The sequence below is a fragment of the Cherax quadricarinatus genome, chromosome 88, assembly GCF_038502225.1.
Source record: "Cherax quadricarinatus isolate ZL_2023a chromosome 88, ASM3850222v1, whole genome shotgun sequence".
In the NCBI taxonomy this organism is placed as follows: domain Eukaryota; kingdom Metazoa; phylum Arthropoda; class Malacostraca; order Decapoda; family Parastacidae; genus Cherax; species Cherax quadricarinatus.
Window position 1 is genome coordinate 9,557,134 of NC_091379.1, and position 22,918 is coordinate 9,580,051.

At 39.3% G+C, this 22,918-nt stretch overlaps 1 protein-coding gene across 5 annotated transcripts in view; it reads right to left on the reverse strand.

The window, feature by feature from the left end:
- The window catches only part of fry (Protein furry), a 342,675-nt gene that overhangs the window by 49,523 nt on the left and 270,234 nt on the right, over window positions 1-22,918 (reverse strand). For all 5 annotated transcript variants that reach the window (XM_070103982.1, XM_070103981.1, XM_070103978.1 and 2 more), the window contains 10 exons: window positions 21,309-21,458; window positions 17,709-17,964; window positions 14,888-14,987; window positions 14,532-14,642; window positions 13,063-13,226; window positions 12,325-12,545; window positions 11,012-11,172; window positions 10,606-10,740; window positions 8,806-8,946; window positions 6,034-6,156 (listed from right to left, as the gene is read on the reverse strand). In XM_070103982.1, the coding sequence (XP_069960083.1) occupies window positions 6,034-6,156; window positions 8,806-8,946; window positions 10,606-10,740; window positions 11,012-11,172; window positions 12,325-12,545; window positions 13,063-13,226; window positions 14,532-14,642; window positions 14,888-14,987; window positions 17,709-17,964; window positions 21,309-21,458 (1,562 nt within the window). The remainder of the gene's footprint in view (window positions 1-6,033; window positions 6,157-8,805; window positions 8,947-10,605; window positions 10,741-11,011; window positions 11,173-12,324; window positions 12,546-13,062; window positions 13,227-14,531; window positions 14,643-14,887; window positions 14,988-17,708; window positions 17,965-21,308; window positions 21,459-22,918) is intronic.

Below are 22,918 nucleotides of genomic sequence, written 5' to 3' on the forward strand. Positions count from 1 at the left end.
ATGCAGGGGTAACAAGCTGAGCATACCACTTCTATAAAAACTTAATAAAAAATGCAAATGCTCCTCATAAATTAAATTTAGTATATGCACACACAAACACACATTTCATTTGAAGAACTCCCAAAAGAACCTTAATAAATTAACAACTTTACTTCCAATATTCAGAGGTCTGGAAATAAAAGTACAACATAACTTGTCCACTGATGAGAAAAAATTTCTATTTGTATTCTGTCTCAGTTAAATGGTAAAGGAGAAGCATCTAGTCTGAAGATACAAGGTATTACAACAAAGTGTTAAACAATCATTATTATTTCTCATTCTAATGATGATAAATACAGTGGTACCTCGGGATACAAACAGCTCAAAACACGAACAATTATGTAAATGTATTTATGTAAGTTCTCCATGGGGAAGTGGAACAGAATTCTTCCTCCGTAAGCCATGCGTGTTGTAAGAGGTGACTAAAATGCCGGGAGCAAGGGTCTAGTAACCCCTTCTCCTGTATAAATTACTAAATTTAAGAGAAACTTTTGTTTTTCTTTTTGGGCCACCCTGCCTTGGTGAGATACAGCCGGTGTGTTGAAAGAAAGAAAGATTTATGTAAGTGTTTGGTAAGTGTATTTTTGGGGGTCTGAAACAGATTAATCTAATTTACATTATTCCTTATGGGAACAAATTCGTTCAGTATCAGCACTCAAACAGCCTTCTGGAATAAGTTCGTATCCCAAGGTACCACTGTAAATATCACCATCCACCAAGGCTTCACAATAAGCAGCCTATGCCATGACAGATCATCATTACAGGTAATATGATTTCTCAAAAATGTTTTGGTACCTGAATTCTAATCTGATAGAAAATATAGTCCAAGTGATATATTTTGTTGTGCTGGCTAAGGGCTTCAAAATACTCTAGGCAGTATATTAGCACTTTGAAAAAAAAAAAATATTCAGACAACAGACATTAACAAAATTTTTGTCAAACATGACAACACACCTGCACAGTAGGCCTCATGTCTGATGATCATTTCTCTTTAACCCGTAAACAGTCCAAGCAGATCTACGTTCACATGTGTAATGCTACAAAAGTAGATCTATGTTTTTTTACATATTTTCAAATATAAAAAAAAAAAAAGTAGATCAAAGTTTTTTACACATTTTCAAATGTAAAAAAACAAAAAGAAGGTCTATTTTTTTTACATACTTTCAAATGTTGAAAAAATGTATACCGTGGACCCCCGCATAACGATTACCTCCGAATGTGACCAATTATGTAAGTGTATTTATGTAAGTGCGTTTGTACGTGTATGTTTGGGGGTCTGAAATGGACTAATCTACTTCACAATATTTCTTATGGGAACAAATTCGGTCAGTACTGGCACCTGAACATACTTCTGGAGTGAAAAAATATCGTTAACCGAGGGTCCACTGTATATACGTTTGGACCGTTTATGGGTTGAGAGTGAGTTAGCATCATTCACTATAAAGCCCAGATCTAGAACAGTCTTCTACTACTTGGACAAGTTAAGACAACATCACTGACAATAATGAGGAGCTGAAGACTTGACAATGCCTCTGCCACTGGCACTAGAGGTTTCTATTATTAGAAAAAAGTGTGTGAATCATAATGTTAACTCAAATGAAAAACATGATTCATTACCAAAATCTGATAGGCATTATATATTAATTTCAAGTACTGTAGTGTATTTATGTTGCTTTCTTTGCACTATTCTATGACAGAAGCAAGAATGAAAAAGGCATTTCTGAGATATTGCTTGAGGAGTGAGAGTGAGTTATAGAGTACAGTAATTATGATGGGTGATATGAATAACCTGAAAACAGTGCTTTTTTATCAAACTGGCCATATCCCACTGAGGCAGGGTGACCTAAAAAGAAAAACAAAAGTTTTTCTTTTTAGGTTACCCTAAATATAAAAAGAAAAACAAAAGTTTTTCTTTTTATATTTAATAATGTAAACAGGAGAAGGGGTTACTAGCCCCTTGCTCCTGGCATTTTAGTCGCTTCTTACGACACGCATGGCTTACGAGGAAGAATTCTTCTTCACTTTCCCATGGAGAAAGAAATAGTGTATATGTATTATAAATGCATATTTTAGGCGTAAATTAGTTACATTCTTGTATACCTTTGATATACCTTTGAAGAGTTTAAAGAATTTTACTACTCTTGGCCATAGGCCAGGCTTGTCCGGTACTTGCCTGGTCAACCAGTCTGTTGTTGCTGGAGGCCTGCTGCCCCACATATCCATCACAGCCTGGTTGATCTGGCACCTGGTGAAGATGCTTGTCCAGTTTCCTTTTGAAGGCTTCTACACTTGTCCCAGCAGTGTTTTTGATATCTTCTGGTAAGATGTTGAATAGTCTGGGACCCCGGATGTTGATACAGTGTTCCTTTATTGTTCCTACCACACCCCTGCTCCTCACTGGGTTTATTGAACACTTCCTCCCACATCTCTCACTCCAGTATGTTATTATGGCAGTGTGCAGATTTGGGACCAGGTCCTTGAGTACTTTCCAGGTATATATTATCATGTATCTCTCTCCTCTGCTCCAATGAGTACATGTTCAAGACTTAAAGGCGTTCCCAGTAATTTCGGTGTTTTGCTGACTCAATGTGGGTCGTAAACGATCTCTGTATTTGTTCCAGTTATGATATTTCTCCTGCTTTGAACGGGGCCATCAGCACTGAGCAATATTCTAAATGAGGGAGCACTAGCAATTTGAAGAGTGTCACCATCAGCATTATTTCCTTTGTTTTGAAAAGTCTCAATACCCACCCCATCATCTTCCTGGCTGTCGTGATCTTTGTCTTGTTATAGTCCTTAAAAGAAAGGTCAGCTGACATAATTATTCCCAGGTCTTATAAGTGTTCCTTTCATTCTATTTGGTGACCCTCTTACAGTGTTCCTTTTGAGTTCTTCATTCTTTACATACCTAAGCAGCCGGAACTTATCACCAATGAATGCCATATTGTTCTTCACTGCCCACTGGGAAACCCTGCTTATGTCTTCCTGCAATTTTTCAGTGTCCTCTACTGTAGTGTTTTTCATGCTTATTTTAGTGTCATCTGCAAATGATGATACAAAAGTGTGATGGGTATTTTTATCTATGTTTGCTATGAGGATGAGAATCAGCAGAGATGCCAGGACAGTGCCTTGGGGCACTGAGCTTTTGACCTTGCTGATGTTGGATCTTGCTCTGGTTACTACTACTACTTGTGTTCTGTGTGTTAGGAACCTGAATATCCATCTGCCTACCTTCCCCATAATGCCCATGGCCCTCATTTTGTGTGCTATCACTCCATGATTGCATTTGTCAAGCACCTTTGCAAAATCTGTGTAAATCACATCTGTGTTTTGGTCATCTTCCAATGCCTCCGTAATTCTGTCATAATGGTACAGTAGCTGTGACAGGCATAATTTTGCTCTAAAATCATACTGGTTTGGGTTATGCTGGTCCATGAAATTTGTAATCTGCCATCTCATCGTTCTTTCGAAGATTTTTATGATGTGAGAAGTTAGGGCTACTGGTCTGTAATTTTTAGCTAGTGTTCTACTACCTCCCTTATACAAAGGAGCTATGTGCGCACTCTTTAATTAAGGCCTCCGGTATTTCACCTAGATCTAAGCTCTTTCTCCAAAGAATACTGAGGGCTCGTGCTAGTGGTACTTTGCACTTCTTTATAAATAGAGCATTCCATGAATCTGGTCCAGGTGCTGAGTGAGTGGGCATGTTGTCCATTTCTTTTTTGAAATCTATGGGATTTGTACTAATATCAGTTAGTTGGTCTGTACGGCCTGCTGCTGGAGTGAAAAATATTTCTGCATTTTCTACCTTGCTGTCATTTAGTGGGTTGCTGAACACTGACTCACACTGTTCTTTTAGGATTGCACTCATTTCCTGTTCATCGTCAGTTTACGAATCTCCTCTCAATAACAGTCCAATTCTACAGGTAGTTGTTAGCTTAGATTTTGCATAGGAATAGAAATATTTCAGGTTTCTTGCAATATCCTGTATGGCCCTTTTTCCCTTTGTACTTCTTCTGTTAGGTATGACATCCTAAGTTTTTGCTCTAATTCAGTGATCTCTCAGCTAAGACTATCTTTCCTCTGTTGCAACATATTTGTATTTTTAAGCAATTCAGTAACTCATTTTCTTCTTCTGTACCATCTCCAATGCTCTCTCTCTATATCTGATCTTCTGTACCATCTCCTACACTCTCTCTCTACATCTAATCTTCTGGGTTTCCTCAATGGTATGTGCTTCATACATACCTTGTTTGCTTCTGTATTCAGCTTCTCTCGGCACTGGTGGGGATTTAGGGTGCTCATGTCTGATTCCAAGGATATGTCTGATACCTTTTGGTTTATTTTTTCCCAGTCAATTCTATGGTTGTTAAAATTAAACTTACTGAACATCCCATCTCTAACATTAGTGATGCAGTTCGCTAATCCTGAGTTAATACTCATTTGAACTTCTATGATGTTGTGATCAGAGTACAGTGGACCCCCGCATAACGATTACCTCCGAATGCGACCAATTATGTAAGTGTATTTATGTAAGTGCGTTTGTACGTGTATGTTTGGGGGTCTGAAATGGACTAATCTACTTCACAATATTTCTTATGGGAACAAATTCGGTCAGTACTGGCACCTGAATATACTTCTGGAGTGAAAAAATATCGTTAACCGGGGGTCCACTGTATATTGTTTTTGTAACTGTTATGTCTCTGATTAACTCCTCATTGTTTGTGAATATCAAATCCTGGATATTTTCATTTCTAGCGGGATCAATTATATATTGGTTCAATGAGCACTTTTCACACAGCCTCATTAATTCCCTGGTATGTGCCCATTGAGCCAGGGTGCTTCCTGGAGATATTTCTGGTATAACATTGTATTTTTAGCTAAGTTTCAATATTTTTTGTAATACAGCTGTTGTTTTATTGAATATATACCTCTAATGAGGTATATATTCAATATTAGTTGCTTGCTGATTTAAATTCTTCATCTATGATGCAAATGAAAGTATGAGGCTGGTTGCACACATTACATTTGCTAACACCTGTCAATGGCTATGGAGCTCATCAGTCCTGCAGCCAAGTCCTAGAAAAGATCCCTTAAACTGGAAAGGAAATATTAAAGGAATAGAAGCTCTTACAAATACATAGGAAAGTAAAGATAGTGTATAGCACTGAGAATAAGTTTGTACAAAAGATTCTTCCATTTGTGAAGGTTGTAGATAAATCCTTTATTGACAGGAAAAGGAACAAGTGTGGGTAGCTGAAGTGACAGCTGGATGTAGTCATGGAACCAAGTGAGGGAGGGTAGGTACAGTCATCTGTAGACCTGGATAACAATGAAAGGGAAAACTGGGTGTAAGGGGAGGGAGTATCCCCTTCACTCCTCACCAAGCAGCAGCACTTGTGCTGTGCATATGGAGTGAGGTACAGAGATACAGAAGACAAAGATGGCAGTTATGAAATGCTGCAGAAGGCAGGTTAACATTCATGATATTTACCTGCCATCTCAAGTGCTTATAAGACAAAAAGAAAAGGCCAGCAATCCTGCCAGTGTAAAACATGTAAGATGAAGAATGGGAGGGGGACATGTAATTACCATGTATCCTTTTCACATTACTATGAGAGGACAGCAGTATCCTAAGCCTAAACACATTTATATCATATAGTTAATAGCCTCAAATTTTTTTTAACACAATGGCAGTCTCCCACTGAGGCAGGGTGACCCAGAAAAAAAAGGAGAAACAAAGTTTCTTCTCTTTTACATTTAGTAATTTACACAGGAGGAGTTAGTAGCAACTTGCTCCTCGATTTTAGTCGCCTCTTACAACATGCATGGCTTAAGGAGGAAGGATTCTTCTCAATAGAGGAAATATAAAAGGTAAAAACGTGCACATACTGGATTATATGATAAATCTTACAGAAAGAAGACATTAAAGAAAACATTAAGCTCGTAAATTCTTATTTGTATTACTGCTAAATTCTACTGAACAGTTCTTACCTGTGCAATATTTTCTGCTGCCTGTATACAGAGTGTATTTGCATCTTCATAGTTTTGCAACATGTAAGGAAGCAAAGCGATCACATTGATGGCAAACGCCCTGCTCTGACTGGGGTCGACAACCTGAACAGACAAAATAAAAGCGTAAGAGATACATCAACTGGTCATCTGAGCTGACAACTTCAAGGACCATGTCTATGAATATTTCCCTAAAAAAAAAAAATACCAAGAAAAACAAAAATTGTAATTTTAATATCGTTTTATCTGCTAATCATTGCAGGAAACATGACAAAAAAATATTTACAAAACATGAACAGTAACTCAATAAATATTTGTTTTCCTAGGCAGCAAGGATATTCATACACATCTATTATTTCCTTGTTACTATTAGTGATATAATGAATATTTTATAGATATCAGACTGCAAAGAAATAACTAAAATGAATTTTACTACAGTATCAAAACTAAATACTGTATATGACACATGGTGTTATAATAACTAGTGAGAGGTAGTCTACACAAGTTAATAGTTTAAGCAACAAAAAATAGTATTTACTATTAGCATTTAGTGTTTTATGACTATAATATGATTTCCTCTCTGGGTCACCCTGTCTTGGTGAGAGACTGTCAGTGATTTAAAAAAGCAATTCAGAGAGCACAGGAGTTGTTACAGTGGTTTGGGCATTTAGAGGATGGAACAGAATAAGATGACCAAGAGGATGTATAAATCTGGGATGGAACGAAGAAAGGGCAGGGGCCAGATAAGGAAGGGATCACGGGAGTGTAGAGGTGGTTTTGAGTGATAGGGACTTGTGCAAGTGTGTCTGAACAGGGTAAGTGGAGACAAGTGGTTCTTATAACTTTACATGCTATTGGAGAGTGAGTACATTAACATTTATGAAGCCATTCAGAGAAGTCTGTTTGTTGAACTTGAGGAGTCCCAGGGTGGGAAGTACAGTGTCAGACTCTGGAGGAGTGGTAAGGATGTTGCAGTTCAGAGGGTCATTTGAATTGTGATGTTTGCATACTTCTAGAAGATAGCTAGTGAATAAATGATGGTAAATGTGTTTCTTCTTCTTCTTATTCTTTTTAGTAATCTTTACAGGAAAAGGGGTTACTAGCCCATTGTTCCCGGCATTTTAGTTGACTTTTACAACACGCATGGCTTACGGAGGAAAGATTCTTATTCCACTTCCCCATGGATATAAAAGGAAAAGTAATAAAACCAAGAACTATTAATATAAAATCAAAGAAAACTCAGATGAGTGTGTATAAATAAACATGTACATGTATGTGTAGTGTGACCTAAGTGTAAGTAGAAGTAGCAAGACATACCTGTAATCTTGCATATTTATGAGACAGACAAAAGACACCAGCAATCCTACCATCATGTAAAACAATTACAGGCTTTCGTTTTACACTCACTTGGCAGGACGGTAGTACCTCCCTGGGTGGTTGCTGTCTACCAACCTACTACCTACAATGTGTGTAAAGGTAGAAAGTTGAAAGTAAACATAGAAAAGAGTAAGGTGATGAGGGTATCAAATGATTTTGATAAAGAAAAATTGGATATCAAATTGGGGAGGAAGAGTATGGAAGAAGTGAATGTTTTCAGATACTTGGGAGCTGACGTGTCGGCGGATGGATTTATGAAGGATGAGGTTAATCATAGAATTGATGAAGGAAAAAAGGTGAGTGGTGCGTTGAGGTATATGTGGAGTCAAAAAACGTTATCTATGGAGGCAAAGAAGGGAATGTATGAAAGTATAGTAGTACCAACACTCTTATATGGATGTGAAGCTTGGGTGGTAAATGCAGCATCGAGGAGATGGTTGGAGGCAGTGGAGATGTCCTGTCTAAGGGCAATGTGTGGTGTAAATATTATGCAGAAAATTCGGAGTGTGGAAATTAGGAAAAGGTGTCGAGTTAATAAAAGTATTAGTCAGAGGGCAGAAGAGGGGTTGTTGAGGTGGTTTGGTCATTTAGAGAGAATGGATCAAAGTAGAATGACATGGAAAGCATATAAATCTATAGGGGAAGGAAGGCGGGGTAGGGGTCGTCCTCGAAAGGGTTGAAGAGAGGGGGTGAAGGAGGTTTTGTGGGCAAGGGGCTTGGACTTCCAGCAAGCGTGCGTGAGGGTGTTAGATAGGAGTGAATGGAGACGAATGGTACTTGGGACCTGACGATCTGTTGGAGTGTGAACAGGGTAATATTTAATGAAGGGATTCAGGGAAACCGGTTATTTTCATATAGTCGGACTTGAGTCCTGGAAATGGGAAGTACAATGCCTGCACTTTAAAGGAGGGGTTTGGGATATTGGCAGTTTGGAGGGATATGTTGTGTATCTTTATACGTATATGCTTCTAAACTGTTGTATTCTGAGCACCTCTGCAAAAACAGTGATAATGTGTGAGTGAGGTGAAAGTGTTGAATGATGATGAAAGTATTTTCTTTTTGGGGATTTTCTTTCTTTTTTGGGTCACCCTGCCTCGGTGGGAGATGGCTGACTTGTTGAAAAAAAAAAAAAGTGTTTTTCTTCTTTTGGATCATCCTATATTGGTGGGAGATGGCTGGTGTAATAAAAAATAACAAATTGACTTTTAACACAATGGCCGTCTCCCACCAAGGCAAATAAAATAAAAACAAAAAAGGCAAATTTTTCTTCCTTTTCTTTTTTTAAGTTTAGTAGTGTATACAGGGTTACTAGCCCCTTGGGAAACGGCCAATGCGTTGAAAAAAAAAACCAATAATAGCAACAACAACAATACTTACTATTAGATCAGTGAGCTGTGTAAATCTAGAGAGAAGAGTAATTGTTGGTTCATAGGTGGTTGCACTTGTACATCCCTTAAGTAAGAGAGCATGTACACCTGGGAACTCCTTCCACTTTAGTTGCTGCTGTAACTTCTCAACCTGTCAAGTATTACATCATATGTTATTACATAATATATAGTATACTCATCGCTCCTTCCCTATTCATTCGTACTTTTCTGTTTCTCCTCTCTCCTTATTCATTTTCCTCCATGTTTCTCTTCCTCCTGCCCTATCCTTGTTCATCTTTTCCTTCTCATCCCTTCCTTCCTGTTTCTCTCTTTTTCCCTATTCCCTTGCGTGAAATGCTCTGCATAACCACGGGCTTTCTACATGCATTATTAAGTGTCATCCATTTGTATACAAACAATGTATCACGTGGAAATAAATTTTTGAATTTTGAACCTGAATGTATCTAACTTGTTTGAGGAGGAAGCATTACACTTTAACCTATCACAGTAACCTACTTTTCAAGAATCTGTCCTTTCAAGTCCCACTGAAATTAGATTGTGAATGAATGACTCTACCCTTATGTTTCATTATTCGGTAATTAAATGCAAATAACCATATGAAGTTCAATACTTGAAAAGGTCAGTAATGTACTTTCTTTCTTTCAACACATCGGCCGTATCCCACCGAGGCGGGGTGGCCCAAAAGGAAAAACGAAAGTTTCTCCTTTTACATTTTAGTTTTTACATTTAGTAAGTTTGAGCTCGGGTCACTGGGATGAGAGCTCAAGGTGCTTCCACTGAGACATGAGTCACCTTTACTTAACATGATTTAAATTGGGATGAGAGCTCAAGGTGCTTCCACTGAGACATGAGTCACCTTTACTTAACATGATTTAAATTGGGATGAGAGCTCAAGGTGCTTCCACTGAGACATGAGTCACCTTTACTTAACATGATTTAAACTGCCATCTCCCAATGTCTTTCTAAAATAATTTTCAAATTTTAAATCAAGAAAGATTTTTAAATAAAAAAAGGAGATTCAGTATTTTATGAAGCAGATTTTATTCCTTGTTTCCTTTAGGAGGTTTGTAAAGCTATGAAAAAAAATTAAAAAAGGAACACAATTCTGGAAGATTAAGATGCATGCAACAGTTGGGTATCTTTATCGTTGAAACATTTCACCTACACAGTAGACTTCTTCAGTGAAATAATGATGATGTAATCAGTCCATCAAACTTAGAGAAATAGTACAGTGGACCCCCGCATAACGATCACCTCCAAATGCGACCAATTATGTAAGTGTATTTATGTAAGTGCGTTTGTACGTGTATGTTTGGGGGTCTGAAATGGACTAATCTACTTCACAATATTCCTTATGGGAAAAAATTCGGTCAGTACTGGCACCTGAACATACTTCTGGAATGAAAAAAGTTCGTTAACCGGGGGTCCACTGTATTTGAGGTGGTCAGTCCCTCAATAATTGTTGCACATATCTTAATCTTCAACTTGTTGGTATTTTGTACCTTTTACAACATAACACAATTCCTGCTAAATAACCTTCACTGTAACCCAGAACTTGATGGTAAACCTGCATCAAAACGAAAAATTCCATCTACAGTCCTTGACAGAGTTACCGGAAAACAATAAAACCAGTTTAGATATGAGAAAAAACAACCGTTAATTTCCTACATTGCTTACACAATCCAATCAAGGGAAAATCAATATTCAAAACAACATACTCAATCCATTTTGTTGAAATAATTCCACTTAAAATAGAAAACTTAATAACAATGAAGGCCTAAAATCTTGCCTTGTCTCGACAGTCTGGTCGATCAAGGGGTAGTCGTGCTAGCACCTTGTCCAGCAGCCTCATTGCTAGAATAAACTCATATTCATAGTCAGATTCCAACATAGACACTGCAATCCAGAAGAACTGTGCGAGAACCTGGAAGAATTATGCCTTCTAAAATTATACTTTATGACACAGACATTATAACAAATCAGATCATACACAATTAAATAAAAAAATATCCTATCTGGTTATTTTTTCGCTTAGTGACAAAGCAAACATTAAGTAGCAATTTCTTAGTGACTACCTGGTACACAGTACTTAGTTTTCTCAAAGACCTGTCAACAAGATGTATTTCAGTCAATTTTGTCAGAATAATTTAATATCCAAAGAATCATAGTAGTGCCGTAAATGCACGTCAACTTACCGTCATCTTGTCATCAGCTGAACTCTGGTCAGCTAACTGTTTCAGTGATTGAGCTGACCGTGACCGTGACAAGTTACTCGACTGCTGGAGCTGCTGCTGTTGCTGTTGCCTCATGCGTGTGTCCACATCTGTTCCACTCCTACCTCGCATCTCAGGCTGAACTGTAAAAGGGGTAAGATTTATCTACATCATTTCATCTATCTACATTCGTTTGCAATTTTATTTTGTACCTTTAAGGAAAAAAGTTATTAGAAACTTCTTCATGCCAATACCTCTCATTCATTGTAAAGTACAGCTTTGTCAGTAGAGTTGTAGATGAGTGGAAATAACTTTTATATTGTATCACTGCTCATAGAACTGAGTAGCTTTTAAAATAGAATGGATAAATATGTGAGAGAGAATAGTCGGGTGTGAAAAAGACCTGCCTAGCATGGGCCTTTATGGCTATCACAGTGCTCCTCTAGTCTTATGTTCTTATGAGTCTTTCACTTCTTTATAATGTAAGATTCAATTATCACCATTTATTCAAGATAAACTTCAATAAATGGTACAGATAGGTACCAAAGTTTAGCTTGAGTGTTGGAAACTAGAGTAGCAATTCAAGACTGAATGACTGTGAACAGGAAGTTTAATGGGCCTAGTATAATCCCTAATGTATAAAAAAAAAAAAGCTTCAACATTCAACTTTTATGCAAGAATCTTTTTTTTTTTATCACACAGACCGGACCGCGGGGGCGCTGACCTCTGGAACTCTCTCCAGGTAAACTACAGGTAAACACTGACTGTCACCCTACCTTAGTGGGAGACAGCCAGTGTGATAAAAAAAACTTGCACAATACACTGAGCTGTTTAACATAGTTTATAACAACAGGTCAAATGAAGTGTTTGGCTTATTATGTATATCTAAATAATTAAAAATATTCAAATACAAATCGAAAGCTAAATATTAATGCATTTAAGCTGTACACATTGAGAAAGGTGTAGAGAAGCTATATAGGAGGGGCCCCACTCTTATATAGCAGGTTAGGTTCCGGGCTACTGATGTAGAGCGAAAATCACTGTAAAGTGAATCATAGCCTTTTTCCACTTTCAAATGCATATAAAACCCTGATAACAACAGCAATAGAGCTAGGCCTAAAAAATGCATATACAGTACACACATTACTTATCTTAAAATATTTTTGTCCTTAGCTTATAGTGAGTGATGAATATTGTAGGAAGACTGAATAAATAGAGAATGGGCATAACCGAAAACTGCTGTATTAGCAAAACACTATAAAGCAAAGCGCTGTGCAGTGGGGCCTGCAGTCTACCTTTAATGTCTGCTGTTGGTGAAGCCATTGGTTTGCCTCTGCCATAAGATATGGAGTAAGAGGTGGAACGGATGTGTCCTCCAGGAGAAACTGGTGTTGTGGGTGTTGGATATCCAGCCCCGTAGAAGTGACCCATCATGCCATACCCTAGCGGCCCTTTGCGTTCTTTGTTGTTTAAGTTTGGTGTGGATTTGAACAGTTCACGAACAAATTCTATGGGCCTGTTGAAAGAACGAAAATCTCATTACAGCATATTTAAAAAAATGAAAGAACTCATAAACTTACAAATAATGAGTTGCTGTGTACAGTTTAGGAATACTCAATAATTTGCAACATTTGATTATTTCACTATGTATTTTAAATTGGTCAACTAAAAACCAAAGATTAATTATTAATACACTTAAGCCCTAACTTTTTAAAAAAGGTGTATGAAATCTGACATAAACTAGTGTATTATTATTTAATTGTATTGCCTAAATGTTTACAAGAATTGATTATTTAATAATAAAATTACTGTGCACATTTAAAAAAGTTTCAGAAATACAATAAAAGTGATACATTTTATTTTATTATACAATATGTATATTTATTGGGAAGCACTAAAATAGTATAGGTCGTATAATGCCTGGGTTGAGAGCCCTTTACAGGATGGTGAATCAGACACATGTGCAACATCAACCCAGATATTGCACATGTGTCTAATTCATCAATGTTGCATAAAACAAGAATTTCACTTGCCTGAAATCTGAGTCCAGAGCATCAACAGCGGACTCGAGGGTGAGCATTAGTTCGGTAACATAACCTTGCATGTCCTCCCCTTGCTCAGCCACTGTCTCCACAAGGCGCCCAAGAAGATCACTCAACATGCGTGATGACATAGACACATGTAATGACCGAAACACCTGCCAAAAATTTGGAGAAAATAATGAACACTGTCATGATGTACAGATTTAAGCTGCATAGAGAACAAAGATAATCTACCTAACTGTTTCAACAACTATAATGCTATACACAAATAACCCGCACATAGGAGAAATAAGCTTATGATGACATTTTGGTTCAACGTGGACCATTGACTAGTCACACTAACACGCAAAGGTGAGGGAGCCAGTATATACAGTGGACCCCCGGTTTACGATATTATTTCATTCCAGAAGTATGTTCAGGTGCCAGTACTGAACAAATTTGTTCCCATAAGGAATATTGTGAATTAGATTAGTCCATTTCAGACCCCCAAACATACACGTACAAACGCACTTACATAAATACACTTACATAATTGGTGGCATTGGGAGCTGATCGTAAAGCGGGGGTCCACTGTATAGGTGAGGAAGACAATGCTATAAAAGTGACACACAGACACAAAGCAGAAAGTGAGTGTGAAGTTTTACCCTTCTAGGATATGTGGCAACCTTCACTCAATTACTGTACTGAGTGTCTGTGGTTTAACCCCCGGCTGAGTGGAAATGTTGGACATATTTCCTTACATCAGCTGTCCCTGTTCACCTAGCAGTGAGTAGGTACCTGGGTATTAGTTGACTGGTGTGGGTTGCATCCTGAGGAACAATACTAAAGGACAGCAATAGAAATAAGGCAGACAGTTCTCGATGATGTATTGACTTTCTTAGGTTATCCTTCATGGCTTACACTCCCTACCTTGGGTTAAAAGTCCCAGCAAATCTTATCTTACCTTGTACTTTGGAAAATATTAGTGAATGTGCAGTCAACATGCAGAGACATCAAAATATTAATGATCCTCTGAACTGCAAAAAATCCCCACATCCTCCCTTCAGTGGATAGGCACTATACTCTCCACCTCCAGGACTCAAATCCAACTACACAATATTAATCTGATGTTGATTTAATTTCAAATAGGGGCTCCTTTATTAGGCCTTCTACATACTGATCTCTTGTGTATTCTTATTCCAAGCACAGCCTGAGGAACTGAACATTACACTAATAGAGGAAAGTGTCTTCTTTATTCTTGTTTAGTACTAATCTTCAAGTGGACTTTTAGAGTGACATCTAAACCATCATATTTGTGTGCCTCTGGGAAGACAGTGTTTGTGTAAATGATGACAAAATTGTTTCTTTGTTGGGTCCCCCATGGCTGTGGGAGACAGCCAGCACATCAACTTATCTGGTTTAATAATATGTACATTTAAAAATGAAACTACAAAGGATTTTAAACTCATCATAAATCTTACCTGCAAGGAGCGTCCAGCATAATGTCGAGAAGAACACGAGAGTGCCAGGTGTAAAGCAATTTGAGCCCAGCGTTCTTCAATGTGGGTGTGGGGCAAGGAGTGACTAAACACCTAGAACACATTACACAAAAGTAACACAAGCCTAAGAACAAATTAAATGTCAAATATAGAGTGTTAGAATAGGAAATAAGATTGCTAGTTACTGCATTCAAGTATAGTACATTAAAAACCATGGAATGGGAAGGGTTTGAACCCATGGCGAGTGAGTCGCAAAACTCCAGTGTTATTACGATTTTGTGAGTCATAGTACATATTAATAAAATGACCAAAAGTGATGGCTGGATGAGACAACTTACTGTAACAACATGCCGGACAAAGTTGGCAAGTTGTTCGGCACTTCTGATGGAGAACTGCTTCGATGTGATGTCTTCATAAGTCCAAAGAGGTTGGTTCTTGCTGCAGAATAATAAAAAATGATTGCGTTGAATATGATAAAGTTTAGGTAACTGTACATTTACCTAAATATTTAAATTTATTATAGGTAGTAGGTTGGTAGACAGCAACCGCCCAGGGAGGTACTACCGTCCTGCCAAGTGAGTGTAAAACGAAAGCCTGTAATTGTTTTACATGATGGTAGGATTGCTGGTGTCCTTTTTTCTGTCTCATGAACATGCAAGATTTCAGGTACGTCTTGCTACTTCTACTTACACTTAGGTCACACTACACATACATGTACAAGCACATATATATACACCCCTCTGGGTTTTCTTCTATTTTCTTTCTAGTTCTTATTCTTGTTTATTTCCTCTTATCTCCATGGGGAAGTGGAACAGAATTCTTCCTCCGTAAGCCATGCGTGTTGTAAGAGGCAACTAAAATGCCGGGAGCAAGGGGCTAGTAACCTCTTCTCCTGTATATATTACTAAATGTAAAAGGAGAAACTTTCGTTTTTCCTTTTGGGCCACCCCGCCTCGGTGGGATACGGCCGGTGTGTTGAAAGAAAGAAAGATTTAAATTTATATCCATTGGCCTTTTCTCAACCCCTTCTAATGACATTTGATGAATCTCAAAAATGATCCATCATTCTTGGTGTCCATGAGTGTCCACTCATGATGTTTTTCATCACCATTTGTTTTACATATATTTTGTCTTACTGCAAAACACATTTGTGCTTTAGAACTTTTTGTTCAGTTTCTCATTAACTCTTATAGATGTTTTACTGCCATTATACTGATGAATTGTTTTACTACACCTCTCATGCATTTTTTTTTTTTTCAACAAGTCGGCCGTCTCCCACCGAGGCAGGGTGACCCAAAAAAGAAAGAAAATCCCCAAAAAGAAAATACTTTCATCATCATTCAACACTTTCACCTCACTCACACATTATCACTGTTTTTGCAGAGGTGCTCAGAATACAACAGTTTAGAAGCATATACGTATAAAGATACACAACATATCCCTCCAAACTGCCAATATCCCAAACCCCTCCTTTAAAGTGCAGGCATTGTACTTCCCATTTCCAGGACTCAAGTCCGACTATATGAAAATAACTGGTTTCCCTGAATCCCTTCACTAAATATTACCCTGCTCACACTCCAACAGATCGTCAGGTCCCAAGTACCATTTGTCTCCATTCATTCCTATCTAACACGCTCACGCACGCTTGCTGGAATTCCAAGCCCCTTGCCCACAAAACCTCCTTTACCCCCTCTCTCCAACCCTTTCGAGGACGACCCCAGCCCCGCCTTCCTTCCCCTACAGATTTATACGCTCTCCATGTCATTCTACTTTGATCCATTCTCTCTAAATGACCAAACCACCTCAACAACCCCTCTTCTGCCCTCTGACTAATACTTTTATTAACTCCACACCTTTTCCTAATTTCCACACTCCGAATTTTCTGCATAATATTTACACCACACATTGCCCTTAAACAGGACATCTCCACTGCCTCCAACCGTCTCCTCGCTGCTGCATTTACCACCCAAGCTTCACACCCATATAAGAGTGTTGGTACTACTATATTTTCATACATTCCCTTCTTTGCCTCCATAGATAACGTTTTTTGACTCCACATATACCTCAACGCACCACTCACCTTTTTTCCCTCATCAATTCTATGATTAACCTCATCCTTCATAAATCCATCCGCCGACACGTCAACTTCCAAGTATCTGAAAACATTCACTTCTTCCATACTCCTCCTCCCCAATTTGATATCCAATTTTTCTTTATCTAAATCATTTGATACCCTCATCACCTTACTCTTTTCTATGTTCACTTTCAACTTTCTACCTTTACACACATTCCCAAACTCATCCACTAACCTTTGCAATTTTTCTTTAGAATCTCCCATAAGCACAGTGTCATCAGCAAAAAGTAACTGCGTCAATTCCCATTTAATAACTTACCACCTATTCCATACACTTGCAACATCTGCCACATTGCTCCTCTATCCACTCTATCATATGCCTTTTCTAAATCCATAAATGCAATAAAAACTTCCCTACCTTTATCTAAATACTGTTCACATATATGCTTCAATGTAAACACTTGATCTACACATCCCCTACCCACTCTGAAACCTCCTTGCTCATCTGCAATCCTACATTCTGTCTTACCTCTAAGTCTTTCAATTATAACCCTACCGTAAACTTTTCCTGGTATACTCATGCAATATATATTATTAAAGCCATCTATACATTCATGTATACCTGTGACTAGTTTCTAGGTTTCTATTCCTACAAGCGTGGTCAACCAGGCTGTTGCTGTTAGTGGCCAACAGGCCTACAAAGTAGTCACAACCTGGCTGAACAGGCAGGTAATACAAAATAATTATGTGATATAAATGGTTTAGAAAACTGACAGGTTGATGAATGAGACACTTGTGCAACATTTGAGAATCATTACTGATGAAAAGTTTCACCAGTTAGTTGCTTCTTTAGTCCATTACAGAGAAGAACGGTGGGAGATAAGGAGGAGCTTGAGGTAATCAGTCCCTCAGCCTGGAGTCAATGTGTTTAGTCCATCAGTCTTGATGGACTGAACAAGCCACTGATGAAGCCACTGTCTGCCGAAATGTTTCCTCAACAGAAATTCCCAAATGTTGAACAAGTGTCTCATTCTTCAACAAAATAATTAATATATTGTACATGAAAATAATTTCCATGCTCTTACCTAGAAGCTATAAAATCTATGAGAGCCATAATGCTGTACTGAAGATCATCTTGTGGTACATGGTCAGCTCCCGTGGCCGAGGAACCAGAAACAGTATCCGCATTATCATCCGAAGTGATGATGACAGGGTTAGTTCCATGTTCATCTGCTAGGCCTACTGGTACACCCCTGTCACATTCACTAGTTGAATCTGGCGGGTTCTCGAAGCCTGGAGGAGCGGCAACTATTGGCAATGCTGGATCTGTTGGTGGTTCCTCTGAAGGTGTTCAGAGTAAAGTGTACATCAACACACAGTTACATACCATCATTAAATACATATTTCTTAGCCTTTTTTTTTTTTAAAATACAAGCTGTCTTCCACCAAGGCAGGGTGATGCGAACAGAAAGAAAACTATAAAGTTTTCTTCTTTTTACATTTAGTAATTTATACAGGAGAAGGGGTTACCAGATCCTTGATCTCAGCATTTCTTAACACACACACTCATAATTTTCATTTTATCAATTGGAACATAAATATAAGAACAAGCCCATGAGGTGTGCATAGACCAGGAGGTTTTGACAACTTTATCATTCACAGCACTGAATTCTGTCGCAAAACATTTTCTTTGCTGAATACATTCACTACTGTAATTCACTCTGACATAGGTAATCAAGGAAAGTACAGTGCCTGTACTCTAAAGGAGAGGTGAAGATGCTACAGTTGCAAGGGTCACCTGAACTGTGATGCCAGAATGCTTCTTGCAAGACAGCAACTGAATGATGGTTGATATGTTTCCTCTTTTCTCAGCTTACCTTTCCTCAGTGAAAGACATCTGGTGTACCAGGAAAAACTTTAAGCTGTACCAATGAAAATACAATGGGAACTAGTATACTACCACAAATAGGCTGGAAGGTGTGGTGGTGACATATAAAAATTAAGGACTATTCCAGCATGATACAATGTATGTAAACAGGTAGGTGACATTTAAGTGTGCATGCAGAAATCCCATTTGTATGCAGACTATTTTGGGCAAACAAGTGTGACAACACTGTATCAAACCATGGAACAGGCGGGGCTTGAACAAATGGTGAGTGAGTGGCAAAACTCTGGGCCAGTGTGTAAGCTACAGTGGCTTAAGCACTGGCCTAGAGTTTTACCACTCGCTCACCATGGGTTCAAACCACCAGGCCCGGTGGCCTGGTGGCTAAAGCTCCCGCTTCACACACGGAGGGCCCGGGTTCGAATCCCGGCGGGTGGAAACATTCGACACGTTTCCTTACACCTGTTGTCCTGTTCACCTAGCAGCAAATAGGTACCTGGGTGTTAGTCGACTGGTGTGGGTCGCATCCTGGGGGACAAGATTAAGGACCCCAATGGAAATAAGTTAGACAGTCCTCGATGACGCACTGACTTTCTTGGGTTATCCTGGGTGGCTAACCCTCCGGGGTTAAAAATCCGAATGAAATCTTATCTAATCTTATCTCTTGGTCCGTGGTCTGTTGGCAATCACGTTATTACAGTTTCGTGAAACAATGAGTCAATTGTGGTGGTGCGTGTGGTGACAAGTGTGACCACACCAGATCAACTGTAGTAGTGGGTGTATAATAGATGGATTCAATGGATTTAAAGAGTTAGCATGTGGCGAAATTTCTGTAAATTAAAATTATGCAAGACAGTTAATGAAGGATACTGCATACCATTAGCACAGCTTAATTTCTGCAACTAAAAAGAGGCATAGTACTGTAATTTCTTTTACCACAATGAATGATTCTCCACCAAGGTAGGGTCACTCAAAGAAGGAAACATATTTACCATCACTCATTCAATAGCTGTCTGGCCAGAAGTGAGAGAATATTGCAATAATAACTGTCGTCTGAATTACAATATCCCCCACTTTTTTGTAGTGTGCAGGCTCTATACTTCCCACAAACAAAACTCAAGTCTTGCTACCTGGGTTTCCTGAATTCCTTCATAAGTTACTTTGCTTACACTCCAACAGCACATCAAATCCCCAAAACCACTTGTCTATAAAAGATTATGCATCTAAAATGATAATAGCCCTTAACTTACCCTGTTAGCTGATTTATGATTAAATTGTGTACCAGTTACATTCCTGTCAATAATATGCCTCTGAACCAAATACAGGAGGGCTCTGCTTATACAGCAGGTTAGCTTTGGGCTACTGTAGGGCTCTGCTCATACAGCAGGTAAGGTTCCATGCTACTGTAGGGCCCCACTTATACAGCAGGTTAGGTTCTGGGCTACTGTAGGGCCCTGCTTATACAGCAGGTTAGGTTCCAGGCTACTGCAGGGCCCCACTTGTACAGCAGGTTAGGTTCCAGGCTACTGCAGGGCCCCACTTGTACAGCAGGTTAGGTTCCAGGCTACTGCAGGGCCCCACTTGTACAGCAGGTTAGGTTCCAGGCTACTGCAGGGCCCCACTTGTACAGAAGGTTAGGTTCCAGGCTACTGCAGGGCCCCACTTGTACAGCAGGTTAGGTTCCAGGCTACTGCAGGGCCCCACTTGTACAGCAGGTTAGGTTCCAGGCTACTGCAGGGCCCCACTTGTACAGCAGGTTAGGTTCCAGGCTACTGCAGGGCCCCAGTTGTACAGCAGGTTAGGTTCCAGGCTACTGCAGGGCCCCACTTGTATAGCAGGTTAGGTTCCAGGCTACTGCAGGGCCCCACTTGTACAGCAGGTTAGGTTCCAGGCTACTGCAGGGCCCCACTTGTACAGCAGGTTAGGTTCCAGGCTACTGCAGGGCCCCACTTGTACAGCAGGTTAGGTTCCAGGCTACTGCAGGGCCCCACTTGTACAGCAGGTTAGGTTCCAGGCTACTGCAGGGCCCCACTTGTACAGCAGGTTAGGTTCCAGGCTACTGCAGGGCCCCACTTGTACAACAGGTTAGGTTCCAGGCTACTGCAGGGCCCCACTTGTACAGCAGGTTAGGTTCCAGGCTACTGCAGGACCCCACTTGTACAGCAGGTTAGGTTCCAGGCTATTGCAGGGCCCCACTTGTACAGCAGGTTAGGTTCCAGGCTACTGCAGGGCCCCACTTGTACAGCAGGTTAGGTTCCAGGCTACTGCAGGGCCCCACTTGTACAGCAGGTTAGGTTCCAGGCTACTAATGTAAAGCAAAAACTGCTGTAAAGTAACACAGCCTTTTTTCACCTGATTACATGTTTACACTATCATATATTAAGTGAGCAATACAGCTAGGCCTAAAAAAATGCATATACAGTACACATTACTCACCTTAAAATATTTTCATTCTTAGCTTATTTTGAGTGGTGAACATATTTATTGTAGGAAGTTTAAATGCATGAAGAATGGGTGTAATTGAAAACTGCTGCACTGGTGAAATACTGTATCGTAAAATGAAGTGCAGTAAAAGTGGGGCCCTCCTGTATAAAATTTCAGTACCATTTCTCTTAGTATATTCAGCGTCCACATTTCATTTACCAATTACAACTCCACCAACAGCAGAAAATGACCTCAGCCATTTTTTTTTTAAACACAATGGCCATTTCCCACCATGGCGGGGGTGACCCGAAAAAGAAGAAACACTTTCATCATCACTCACTCCATCACAATCTTGCCAGTGGCGTGCCAATCTTACCGGTGAAATTCTTGTTGTGTGTGAATATATTATTAGGGATAAGTCCGTAGCCAAGCATAGTCGTCTTGTTGTTGAGAAGAACTCTTGCTACTCCTAAGTGATCTCGGTGGTCAGCAACTACTGTTAAGAGGTGAATCAGCAAGGTTTTGCCTGTGGGAAAGCAAATTATTGGTGGTATAAAAAAAAGTATATTGGACAATATTCCATTGTGTGTGACACAGATTGGCTACATTCCATGTGCTATTACACAGGGTGAAATAGGTAGCAAAACATACAGGTGCTACAGCAACAGTGCAAGACACCCTTGGGGATATATTTTATTTTAAATGCAATTATCGATTATTTAGCTCCTTTGGAGAAAAGGGTATGCTGGATATTCAGCACTGAATGTTGATAATAATACAATGGTAGAATATACCTAGTTACGGCAAAACCAACATGGTGTTTTGCTACACTGGATGTTCACATTTTTGAAGATCTCCTTGTTTTGCACATTCCTCTAATTACCAATCTTGGTGCTGGGTAAAACTAAACTACTTGATAATGTTGGAAACTAAACAACTATTCACTGGATAATTAATGATCTACAACATATATTCCATATCAACCTTTCCAAACAATATTTTCAAAATGTCTTGCACTACACACGAGGTTCTCAGCATACAAATAATGTGTGTTTCTTGGTTTTCAATTTTCAAACAAGTTGTTTGTATAGGAAACAATAGCCCAAAGGATGGCTATGTTTTCCACACATTCATGCTATGAATCGGCAGTTTTAAAACTTTAAATGGTTCTTTAGTAAATAACAAAAAAGGCACAATACCGTGACTGGAACGATACACAAATAACCCGCACATAAAAGAGAGAAGCTTATGACGACGTTTCGGTCCGACTTGGACCATTGACAAAGTCACACTAACCAGAGGTGGAGCAGGACGGCTATATATAGGCAGGAAGAGGTGGTGGTAGTAGTAGTAGTAGTAGTAGTACAAGAATTGTATATAATACCGACAAGATGAAATTAAGACACATGCACAACACCCGGGCATCCCCATCGTAGACGTTTCGCCATCCAGCCAGCCACTGGATGGCGAAACGTCCACAACAAAGACAACCAGACGCTGCACATGTGTCTTAATTTCGTCAGTAGTTGTAGTAGTAGTAGTAGAAGAAGAGGTAGTAGTAGTGGTAGTGGTAGTGGTAGAAGTGGGAAATAAGGAAGACGAGCCAGTCAAATACAAAGGAAGGGGAGCACTGCAAGAGAGCTAGATGCCCACAGAGGGAGAGCAAGCGCACAGAGGTGCGTGAAAGGGGAAGTGGTGAAATAAATGAAGAAGGAACAGAAACACGAGACAGGAGAGAGAAAGACAACCCAGAGGAGAAAAGGAAAGAGGAAAGGGGAAGAGGAAGAAGAAGAAAAAGAAAAAGAAAAAATGAGGATTCAGGTTAAGTCACGGGTGTTCTGAAGTTTGGAGCATTTTACAATGTAGTCGGAGAGGAAGGCATCTACAGAGACGAAGCCAGGGCTAAGGTTCATACAAGGAAAGTTGTGTATTAGAGAGGATTCAACTAGACGGCGACTGTTCGAGTTGGAAGTAGGGAAGACAGTT